This window comes from Microtus ochrogaster, unplaced genomic scaffold, assembly GCF_000317375.1.
Source record: "Microtus ochrogaster isolate Prairie Vole_2 unplaced genomic scaffold, MicOch1.0 UNK33, whole genome shotgun sequence".
In the NCBI taxonomy this organism is placed as follows: Eukaryota; Metazoa; Chordata; class Mammalia; order Rodentia; family Cricetidae; genus Microtus; species Microtus ochrogaster.
The window spans coordinates 965,328-977,463 of record NW_004949131.1 but is presented as its reverse complement, the minus strand read 5'-3'; the positions used below and the strand labels follow the sequence as shown (position 1 = coordinate 977,463).

The 12,136-nt window shown below is 40.0% G+C and overlaps 1 protein-coding gene across 4 annotated transcripts in view; it reads left to right on the top strand.

Moving 5' to 3' along the window:
• The window catches only part of Dnajc13 (DnaJ heat shock protein family (Hsp40) member C13), a 119,148-nt gene that overhangs the window by 33,605 nt on the left and 73,407 nt on the right, over positions 1 to 12,136 (top strand). For all 4 annotated transcript variants that reach the window (XR_003378863.1, XM_005368462.2, XM_026789931.1 and 1 more), the window contains exons 5-13: positions 629 to 670; positions 3,354 to 3,554; positions 5,404 to 5,610; positions 5,705 to 5,800; positions 6,331 to 6,422; positions 8,273 to 8,439; positions 8,548 to 8,627; positions 8,716 to 8,885; positions 11,677 to 11,776. Coding sequence is in view for 3 of the 4 variants with exons in the window: in XM_005368462.2 (XP_005368519.1) it covers positions 629 to 670; positions 3,354 to 3,554; positions 5,404 to 5,610; positions 5,705 to 5,800; positions 6,331 to 6,422; positions 8,273 to 8,439; positions 8,548 to 8,627; positions 8,716 to 8,885; positions 11,677 to 11,776 (1,155 nt within the window). In the remaining variant the exon portion in view is untranslated. The remainder of the gene's footprint in view (positions 1 to 628; positions 671 to 3,353; positions 3,555 to 5,403; positions 5,611 to 5,704; positions 5,801 to 6,330; positions 6,423 to 8,272; positions 8,440 to 8,547; positions 8,628 to 8,715; positions 8,886 to 11,676; positions 11,777 to 12,136) is intronic.

Below are 12,136 nucleotides of genomic sequence, written 5' to 3'. Positions count from 1 at the left end.
CTCTGACCCTGTGCCCGCTCTGCTCTCTGACCCTGTGCCCGCTCTGCTCTCTGATCCTGTGCCCATTCCTCTGCTCTTTATTAACCTTTAACTTGACAGCGAAACTTCACCTTTCCCATTAAAACAAATAAACAAGAAAACAAAATTTGGAAGTTCTTTATATTTAATAGTGTGCTAGTCTTTTGAAATGTACATATAAGACAAAGCATTATATGTTTAATCTATTTTGTTCATTAGTAAAACCCCACAGTATTTTTTTTTGTTTTTTTTAAACAATCTTTTATTTTACATACCAATTTCAGTTCCCTTTCCCTCCTCTCCTCCTGCTCCACCTGCCTTCCTCCCACTCCTTCCCCTATCCACTCCTCAGACAGTGTAAGGCTTCCCATGCAGAGTCAACAAAGTCTATCACATCCCTTGAAGCAGGACTAAGGCCCCTCCCCCTATATCTAGGCTGAGCAAGGTATCCTTCCATAGGGAATGAAGTCCCACAATCTTTATTAACTATCCTTAAACTATAAATTTTATAACATAGTTTAGCATCATAATTACCGAATTGTGGCTTTTACCTGTTTGGGCTATAAAAGGCTGACTCATGAGCCTTCCTTACCTGTGTTTTCTCTTTCAGAGATTTAGAACTGACTTTGCTGAGGGAAAAATCACAGGAAGGGTAAGATTTGACATTTATCAATGTGCGTTCTTACATGATTAAATGTTGTCCTCATTGTAGAAATCATTCCACAACCTGTGTGTTCCTATTACAGTAAAGTCCAAGGGAAATAAAACTTTAATGCCTCTTAACATGAGAAATAGATGAATTGTAATTTAACAGGAAGCTCAAATATAAGGAAACAGGTTTCAGACTTATTATTTTTGTCAGATAAGAAAAAAATCATCCACTCAAAAACCAGAGCATTAAAAATGGTACTAGAGAGCTGGCTCAGCAGTTGAGAGTGTCTGCTGCTCTGACAGAGGACCTAGTTTGGTTCCTAGTACCCACATAGCAGCTTATAACCGTTGGAAACTCCAGTTCCAAGTTCCAAGGGATCCAATAACCAGAATCTGACCTCTGCCTGTACTAGGTGCACACATGGTGCAAAGGCTCACCTGCAAACAAGACATTTGTACACTTAAAATAAATCTCTAAGCAGTGCTTCTTACAGTGCTCCAGACAGTGACACTAGTCCTCACCACACTGCAGCAGGCTGTTAGAACTGATAGCAGTTTGGTTTATTGAAGATTTGAGGTCTGGGAGGTTTTTTTCTGTCTTTCTGAATGTTCCCGTATTGGGTCTGGCTTATACTGAAGCCCAGCATGGTGCTGGCATGGTGCTAGCAGCTTTGGGAAAAATCATTTGCTTAGTACAGTCCTGACTTTCCCAGCTGAACCTCTTTAGTGTGTCACTGCAAAGCTTAAACTAGAGACTTCGGGGAGAAGGGATGAGGAGTTTTGGTTTTTCTCATGAAATATTAAATTTCTTAGCCATGAATGGGTTTTATGTTTATTTGCACTTTTTATTTTCCTGGCACCAGAGATTAAATCTAAGGCCTTCTCCACACTGAACTCTGTCTGCAATCCTCAGTTTTTAAAATTTGAGACAGGGTCTAATTAAGTTGCTCCCAGGCCTTGAACTCCCTCAGTAGCCCAGGCAGACAGTCTCTGGTCTCAGCCTTCCAGGTAATGAGGACTGCAGACTGTCTGGCTGTTTCTACTTTTCCAATGGGGAAAATAAAGTCTTCCATTCTGGCACTGGTGGGAACCACTATCTCTGCTGAAGTTAGAAGTAGATTCTCATGTGCTACAGAACTGGCCCTCTCCTTTTAAACTCCAGTTCTTCCTGTGGGCATTTTTCTGTTGGCTTAAGCTTCCAGAGCCTCGTGTATTTCAGTGCTAGCCCTTGGCTGGTTGCCCAGGAACCATTTTAAAGAGTTTCATGTAAGCTGATGAGCCACTGTTTATTGTCACTGAGGAGCTTCTGTTGGATTTGTATGAATCACAACTTGGTGTGCTTATCTTAATTATCTCAGGTGAATGTTCTGTGTGTCTCTTTGGATAACAGATGACCTGAAACTGGTCTATAACCTCCCCTTTTAGTTCGTCACTTGCTACCTGTCAAACTTAGAGGTAGGACAGTAGTAGTAGAGGGTGTGACATCTGTACCTCCCTGGAATAAGGTGGGGGCTGCATCACAAATGCTGGGCTTATATAAGCAGTGAGTACATAAGTTGAATTTGGTCATGAGTCCTGCTGTTACCTTTGCTGTACACTAAATTATGGACTTTTAAAGTCCTTTAGGCTTGGCCTCAACAATAGATCTTAGAGATAATGATATATTTCCACTAGCAGCTGCTGTCAGTTGAGAGAAATGGAGAATATCCTGTTGAGTGAGTTTGGGTGTGTTAGCAAGCCTAGTAGGAAAGCACCACTGAACAGTAGACATCTCATGCTGACATTTGATCCCTGCTACTCCGATTTGCAAGCATCCCCAGGGCACTTTCTTACTGCTGTGATCAGAACTCAGAGGTAACCTTTCAGTGCTGTGTTTAAGAAATCCTAGAAGTCATACCACTGGTCAAATTTTGACTTCAGAATTTCTTTTTGGATATAAATTGTATGTTAATATAACTGGGCTAACACAGTGTTTAAATGTAATACTGTGACTTGCCCAGAAATTCAACCTAATCAAAAGTCAAAATCTTTTTTCCTTAACTCACTCAGAATACATTTCACTTTCTGTTTAGGGTCTCCTTTGATGGTGTATGTTGTATGTAATTTTAGGTCTGCTTTTGGGGTGTGGCTGTGTGTTGTATGTGATTTTAGGGTCTGCTTTTGAGGTGTGACTGTGTGTTGTGTGTGATTTTAGGGTTTGCTTTTGGTGCGGGCTTTATGCCTTATGTGGTTTGAAAGGTTTTTTTGTTGTTGTTGTTGTTTGTTTTGTTTTGTTTTTTGCCGCTTTGTTTGATTTTTGAAACAGGATCTGGTTGTGTTGCTTCTGCTGCCCTGGAATTCCTGGGCACAAGCAATCGCTTGCCTCATCCTTTGAGTGGCTGGGACTCAGGCACATCTATTTGCCAGCTGCATTTCATCTTGTTTCCTCTTTCCACTTTAGAGCTATATAAGGGAGTTTAAAAATCTTTCACAGCATAGTGTAAACCATAGTCTTGGCTAATAAAGGAAGAATATAATGTCTTCAGTTTGTATGAACATTCTAATGAAATAAACACTCCTATCCTCTTACCCTTCTCCCTAGCTAAAATTAACAATCTTACAGTTGAGTTGGGAGAGTAGCAATTAAAGCTTATTAGAGTTTGGCTTACATTTGACCCTGAAGGTAATGCTGTGCTTCTCTCTAGAGATATAACTGCTATAAGCACCACTGGAGTGATACAAGGAAGCCTGTGATTCTGGAAGTAACTCCTGGAGGCTTTGACCAAATAAATCCTGTAACCAACAGAGTACTTTGTTCCTATGACTATAGGAATATTGAAGGCTTTGTAGATCTTTCTGATTATCAAGGAGGATTTTGTATACTTTATGGAGGATTTAGTAGATTGGTAAGTAGTATTTTTGAAAAGACATTTTCAAAGGGAGTCTGGGAGTCTGGGACGATGACTCAGTTGATGAAGGACTTGAGGACCTGAGATGGATCCACAGAGAATAGTTTAATAATAATAACTGGGAATGGCAGTATATCTGTCCTAGCATTGGAGAGACAGACAGACAGACTGGATCTTGGTAGTTAATCAGTCTATACTACTTGGTAAATTCCTGGAGGGGATGGGGAGAGGTGGACAGTCCTTGAGGAACAACACCTGAGGCTGGCCTCTGGCCTCCACACACACACAGGACTATATAACTAGGCAGAAGTGTGATATCAAGAGTCTGATAGACTGTAGTGTCAGAAATACCTAAGATTGAATCTGTTTTCTGTCTCTAAAATGAGGGGGATAACACGCAGACATTGTGTTTGTGTGTGTGTGTGTGTGTGTGTGTGTGTACACACACTCATACACATTGCTTAGTAGCATTCCATAAATGGTGCTGTAGTTTTTATCAGCATCATGTCATACAAGAAAGTTTCTAGGTGTTCTTTGAAAAATTTAATTCAGGAGGAATACCTTAGTTACAGGGAATTCTGTCCTCTGTTGAGCCATTTGTACGAAGAAACATGAATGTGTCTGGGGCCTGCAGCATGGTTTTCTCTTGTCATTTTGAGTTACTAAGAAACATCAGAGAGACTGGGAGACATCAGACACTGCTTGCAGTGCTGAAATCCTATTAGTAATGGAAGCTGTTCTGTTTGAATAGAACCATCTTTGCAGAATCTTGCCTTTAATAAAACTTAAGCCTTTGACCTCATATGTAAGCACTAGTGTCTAAATTGGATAGGCCTAACTACACGTTTCCTTGATAGTCCTAGTTCCTGTAGCTGCCCAAAATTTAGTGTTCATTGGATAAACACTGTCCCAAAATTTAGTGTTCATTGGATAAAATACCATCCCCGAGGTAGCAGAGCAAAGGCAGTACCAGATCACTGAGATACATAAGAGGATAGATGGTATTAAAAGGAAAGCAAGCAGAATAATGGACATGCAAATAACATGATTTATAACATGCAGTGTGCTGTCAGCCCTTTTCTGTGTCAGGCTCTTTGTTCGATAGATACAATCCTGATTTAACTAATCTAGGAACAGGGTAGATATTTTGTTATATCTGGATATTAAAAAAAAAAAGAAAGTCCAAAGGAAAAAGAATGTTTCCCCTCATTTTAAAGTAACACAGTCTCCTGCCCAAAGGCTGCCTCTTCCCTAGAGTACAGACATTTGCTATGATTGACGTCTTGACAGGAAATGTGCCTAATACTGTCATGTAACAAACTAACTGTAACAGTTTCTCAGCTAGGCCATATTGTGGAGCAATAAGGTGAAACTGTTGGGACATTCCTTTTATTGCCTTGACAGTTGGTTTGTAGCAACAATGCCCAATAATGACAAACATTAAAATATTTAACATAATTTTGCAAGAAAATTATCATCTAAAACAGTTCAACTCAGAGCTGCCTTGATTGAAATAGGAACCCTTACTCCACAGTCCCCACCAACTTCCATAGGCTTGGGCTCTTCCTTGGAAACTAGCATACTGTTTGGTACCAGTGGTGATAACCAGACTCTGAGAAGCTATGGTGTAATTTCTGTTGGCTGAGTTGGTTTAAGGCTTCCTATTGAGACTATGTGTTTTAATTTGTGTTTGTTCTTAACTACAATACACGGCTTACTTATCCCAATAAGTTCTGTTGCTTTTTTTCTTAGAATTGTTACATTAATATTTTTCATGTGTGTTGAGTAAATACGGTCCCATTTTAGTTTTTTGAATCCTGACTTAGAAATTTCAATATCTGTACAGCATTTATTTGCATCAGAACAAAGAGAAGAGATTATTAAAAGTGCAATAGAACATGCTGGCAACTACATAGGGATCTCACTGCGGATCAGGAAAGAACCTTTAGAATTTGAGCAATATTTGAATCTTCGCTTTGGAAAATACAGCACTGATGAGTCTATCACATCTTTGGCAGAGTTTGTGGTCCAAAAAATATCTCCTAGACATTCGGTAAGATCTGTATGTTGAACATAAAAATGTGTTCTGGAGTTTTGACAGCTTTCTTTAATAACTTTTAAATATATTTCCATTTTACTGTTTGAAGGAACCTGTGAAGAGAGTTCTAGCAGTCACAGAAACATGTTTAGTAGAACGAGATCCAGCAACCTATAATATTGCAACCTTGAAGCCCTTGGGAGAAGTAAGCAAGCTTTTTTCACTTAAATGGGCCAGCTTCCTACTGATAAAGTTGGTTAAACTTCTGTTTTAATATACTTATTCATTCCTAAGAAATGAGAAACAGGCTGTTGTGATGGCTCTCCTAAGTGAAGGCGGAGGGGGGGGGACAATCAGGAGTTCAAGGCCAGTTTCAGCTACATAGCAAGTTTATGGTTAGCCTAGTCTACATGAACTCAAAAATCAACAACAACAAAAGTGAATGGGAAACAAGCATAATCTGTATTTAATTATTAACCTTCATATTTATTAGTTTTAGGGCAATGGGTATCATAAACATTACCTTCCAGATCTACAAAGAATGGAACGTTTATTTCCATAGTTGCATATAAAATGTGAATAAAACTTTTTAAATAATTCTTAAATTCTGACATTAAAGCAGGTTACATTTTTTTAAATTGACTTTATAAGATACCTAGTTTTTATAATGAAATACTATAGAGCTAAATGTTTAGGGATTTTCGTAAACTTTTTGTTTGTATTTTTTTTTCTTAGGTGTTTGCATTGGTTTGTGACTCGGAAAACCCACAACTTTTTACCATTGAGTTTATAAAAGGGCAGGTTCGGAAATACTCATCAACAGAAAGGTAGGGTTTGTGTGTGCATGCGTATCTACTTTTCTTTTCATCATTTCGAGATCATAGTATGCGCAGGGCAAAGGAATTGATCAGCGAGGGATAAAAAACAAAGGTTATAGTTTAGAACTTAGAAATTATCTAATTTGGGAAATAATATTGCTGCATGTTTTATTTTTTCATTTCAATAAATCTTTATTAAAATTAGAGCCAGTTACTAATAAAAAGTATTTTGAAGTTATTCATACAAGTAAAATTAAAATGTTTTTTAAAAGAGAAAGCAAAATATCTTTTTTCATTTTACATACCAGTCCCAGTTCCCATTCACTCCCCTCCTCCCATTCCCTCCACCTTCCCCTCCACCCTACCTGCCATCCACTTCTCAGAGAGGGTAAGGCACATTGCTTTGGGGAAGGTTCAAGGCCCTCCCTACTATATCTAGGCTGAGCAAGGTATCCATCCAAAGAGAATAGGTTCTTAAAAAGCCAGTACAAGCAATAGGGATAAATTTTGGTACCACTGCCAGTGGCCCCGCAGTCTGCCCCAGCCATGCATCTGTCACCCACATTCAGAAGATTCAGTTTGGTCCCATACTGGTTCCTTCCCTGTTCAGCTGGAGCTAGTGATCTCCCATTAGCTCAGGTAAACTGTTTCATCATGGTCTTGGCCCCTTTGCTCATATTCTCATTCTTCCCACTCTTCTACTGGACTTGGGAGCTCAGCTCAGTGCTCCTCTGCGGGTTTCTGCCTTTGTTCCATCAGTTGCTGGATGAAGGTTCTATGGTGACATGTAAGATATTCATCAATCTGACTACAGGGCAAGGCCTGTTCAGGCATCCTCTCTACTATTGCTTAGGGTCTTGGGGGTTATCCTTGTGGGTTCCTGGGAATTTCTCTAGTGCCAGGTTTCTTGCTAGCCACTACAATGTCTCCCTCAATCAATCAAAATAACTCTTTCCTTGCTTTCATCTCTGTCTTCATCTCGACTATCCCATTCCCTCAAGTTCTCCTCCTCCCTCCCCCTTTCCCCTCCTTTTCCCCTTCTGACCTCCCTTCTCCTCCCACCCTGCTGCATATTTTAAATGACCTCAGTTATCCTGATCAGTGTTGATGTGCGTATCCAGAAGCTAACCTAATCCTGATGAGGCTTGTCTTGTCAGTGATTCTGTCACACACAGCCAAGAAGCACTTATATTCGTGGTAACGTTTTAGAATTGCCAAAAACTAAAAACTGCTTGTATCATGAACTGAGTCAGTACCCAGAGTGTCGTGTATCCACACAGTGGATGACAGCTCTTAATCAGTGTAGACACTGTCCATGAGCAACTAGGATGAATCCTGAAAACAGATGATGAACAATATAAGCAAGACACGTGAGACTACATGTTGTGTGGTTCTGCTTTGTTCTTTAGAAATTGGAAGTAGATGCAATCCATCTGTGATCAGGTCTGTACAAATAGACACTAAGAAACTTTTTGTGGTAGTCAAAATGAATAAAAACTGGATCATGATGATCATCCAACTATTTTAATTTATACAAAATTATGAAAGATTTTTGTGGATTGAATTTCGTGATTTGTATGTCAGACCCAAGGAAAGATGGTAAAGATAGATAATCTTTAGGCACCAAAAACCAAGAAACATGCAAACCAGAGTGCTGTCTGCCTAATACCATGTCATAGAGTAGCAGTATGGTGAAGGTCTGCTATGACTATGCAGTCTGTGCTCTGCTGTTCTTGCTGCCCACTGAACCCTAGTACATCCCCTAGCAAGTTACCTGCAGAAAAGCCTGTGCTGCATTCTGGACCCAGAGTCCCCTTAAGTATCAAACCTAAAGCTTTTTACTTTTTAACTTTGCTTAGAGATTCCTTGTTAGCAAGTTTGCTGGATGGAGTAAGAGCCTCTGGTAACAGAGATGTTTGTGTTAAGATGACACCGACCCACAAAGGTCAGCGATGGGGGTTACTCAGCATGCCTATAGACGAGGAAGTTGAGAGTCTTCACCTCAGATTTCTAGCCACACCTCCTAGTAAGTACTTGTTTAATGCAATTACATTTCCACCCACCAACATGACAATAGTTTAAAAACTAGGAATTCAAAGCTTTAAATCTCTTGAACTTTTTCATCTCTTTATAGATGGCAACTTTGCTGATGCTGTATTCAGGTTCAACGCTAACATTTCCTACAGCGGAGTTCTGCATGCAGTAACGCAGGATGTAAGATACATTGTGTTGTACTCTTGCTCATTGTAATTGACTTTGGTTATGGAAACTCTACCCAATTACTTACTCTTTCTTTACTTAGGGTCTCTTCTCAGAAAACAAGGAAAAACTAATCAATAATGCCATAACGGCATTGTTGTCCCAAGAAGGAGATGTTGTTGCTTCAAATGCAGAACTTGAGAGCCAGTTCCAAGCTGTGAGGAGGCTTGTAGCCTCCAAAGCTGGTTTTCTGGCCTTCACTCAGCTTCCAAAGTAAGTTAGCCAGAGTGGGAGAGGGCTTGCTACTTCAATGCCAGGGCCTGCATTTGGTCTCTATGACTATAAAAAATAATTCATGTTGTGTTTTGGACCTAACTTTATGTAAAGATTTTGAACATCTTAAGATAGAAAATACTTAGTAATTTATTTTTTTTCCTTTTCTTTTTAAAACAATCTTATTTTACATATTAATTCCAGGTCCCTTTCCCTCCAGTCCTCCTGCTCACTTCATCTTCTTCCCATCCTACCCCCTCCCATCCACTCCTCAGAGAGGGTGAGGCCTCCCATGAGGAGTCAACAAAGTCTATCACGTCACCTGAGGCAGGACTAGGGCCCTCCTCCCTATATTTAGGCTGGACAAAGTATCTCTCCATAGGGAATGGTCTCCAGAGATCCAGTTCGTGCACTAGGAATAAATACTGGTTCCTCTGCTAGTGGCCCCACAAACTGCCCAAACCGCACAATCACTCATCTTCAGAGGACCTAGTTTGGTCTTATGCAGGTTCCCCAGTTGTCAGTCCCACTAGCTCAGGTCAGCTGTTTCTCTGGTTTTCCTATCATGGTCTTGTCCCCTTTGCTTGTAATATTGCTCCTCCCTGTCTATGGCTGGACTCCAGGAGTTTGACCCAGTGCTTAGCCGTGGATCTCTACATCTGCTTTCATCAGATACTGGATGAAGGTTCTATGATAACAATTAAAGTAGTCACCAATCTGATTACAGGGGAAGGGCAGTTTAGGTGCCCTCTCCACTATTACTTAAATTCTTACCTGGAGTCATCCTTGTGGATTCCTGGGAATTTTCCTAGTGCCTGGTTTCTTGCTAACCCTCTTTCAAGGTATCTCTTTCCTTTCTCTCCCTCTCTGTTCTTTAACCAACTTGATTTTCCCGATCCCTCATGTACTCCTCCCCGCTCCCCTTCTCCCTCCCCACTCCCCTACCACCCTCCCCTGTCCCTCTACAATGACACATTACTAAAGAGATGTTGTCTACTTCCCCTTCCCAGCAGAATCTGTGTATCTCTCTTAGGGTTCTCCTTGTTTCTTGTCTTCTCTGGGGTTGTGGACTATAGGCTGGTTAATCTTTGCTTTATGTCTAATACCCACTTATGAGAGTACATACCATGTTTGTTTTTCTGTGTCTGGGTTACCTCACTCAGTATTTTTTTTTCTAGTTCCATCCATTTGCCCACAAATTTCAAGATGTCATTGCTTATTACCATTGAGTAGTATTTCATTGTGTAAATATACCACATTTTCTTTATCCATTCTTTAGTTGAGGGGCATCTTAGTTTGTTTCCAGGTTTTGACTATTACGAATAATGCTGCTATTAACATAGTTGAGCAGATGTCCTTGTGGTATGGGTCTGCATCCTTTGGGTATATGCCCAAGAGTGATATTGCTGGGTCTTGAGGCAGATTGATTCTCAATTTTCTGAGATACTGCCATACTGATTTCCAAAGTGGCTGTACAAGTTTGCACTCCCACCAGCAGTGGAGGAGTGTTCCCCTTACTCTGCATCCTTTCCAGCATAAGCTATCATCTGTGTTTTTAATCTTGGACTTTGTGACTCATGTAAGATGATATCTCAGAGTCATCTGATTTGCATTTCCCTAATGACTAAGGATGTCGAGCATTTCCTTAAGTGCCTTTTGGCCATTTGAGATCCTTTTTTGAGAATTCTGTTTGATATTGATATTTTGATATCTAGTTTCTTGAGTTGGTTGCATATTTTGTCCTCTGTCCAATGTGGGCTTGGTGAAGATTTTTTTTCTCATTCTGTAGGTTGCCGTTTTGTCTTGTTGACCGTGTCCTTTGCCTTATAGAAGCTTCTCAGTTTCAGAAGTTCCCATTTATTGTTGATCTCGGTGTCTGTGATACTGGTATTATATTCAGGAAGCAATCTCTTGTGTGAATGTGTTCAAGGCTATTTTCCACTTTCTCTTCTGTGAGGTTCAGTGTGACTGGATTTATGTTGAGGTCTTTAATTCATTTGAAGTTGAGTTTTGTGCATAGTAATAGATATGGATCTATTTGTATTCTTCTACATGGAACATCCAGTTATGCCAGCACCATTTGTTGAAGATGCTTTTTTTTATTGTATAATTTTAGCTTCTTTGTCAAATATCAGGTGTTCATAAGTGCATGGATTAATGTCAGGAGCTTCAATTTGACTCCATTTGTCCTCCTGTTTTTGTGACATTACCAAGCTGTTTTCATTATTAAGCTCTGTAGTAGAGCTTGTTGTCAGGGATGATGATGCCTCCAGAAGTTGTACAGGATTGTTTTGGCTATCCTGAGTTTTTTATTTTTCCAATTGAAGTTGAGTATTGTTCTTTCAAGGTCTGTAAAGAATTGTGCTGGGATTTTGATGGGGATTGCATTGAATCTGTAGATTGCTTTTGGTAAGATTACCAGTTTTACTATGTTGATCCTACCTATCCAAGAGTATTTCTTTATGTAAACTAGATGTAATAACTTACATATGGTGATTTGGTGGTTTTTATCCATGAGCAATGAAAAGGGAAGGTAGGTGGAGCTGATATGGGATTTTGGCCCCATATTATCACTGACTTGTATGTTAATGAATTTGAGTAATTATTTGCCTTTTCCTTAATACTAAAAAAGTTTCCTGTTAAAGCAAATAGGGAGGCTTAGGAAAGTGCATCCCAGAGGTAGGGTTCAGAAAATACAACTGATGCTCTGCCACTGTGAAAACTTAAGATGACTTGTAATTTTAATAAAAAAAAAAGTTCTGATTTTTTTACTTGGTGTTTATTCTGAAAGGTTTCGGGAACGCCTAGGAGTGAAGGTAGTGAAAGCACTTAAGAGAAGCCACAATGGCGTCGTCCACGCAGCTGTCGATATGCTCTGTGCCCTCATGTGTGTAAGTATTCTTCCCAAGTGGCTGGAGGGTCCTGTTTCCATTAACCCAGGTTTTCTTTACGAATCCAGTTGTGCGTTTCCTAAATTGTTCTCATGGCCATTTGATTATTAGTTAACATTTATTAGCATATTATATGTACTAAGTGGTGTTTTATGTGCTAGATATAAAACTGTTGGGAAATAGTTCCTGTCCAAATTGTTAGCAGCCTAGTCTGGCAGACTCATGTACAGTGTGAAGCAGAGGCCATGGCACCACTGAGGGGCAGCCCTTAGACCCTATGTGAGGTGTGAAGCGGAGGCCATAGCACCACTGAGGGGCAGCCCTTAGACCCTATGTGAGGTGTGAAGCGGAGGCCATGGC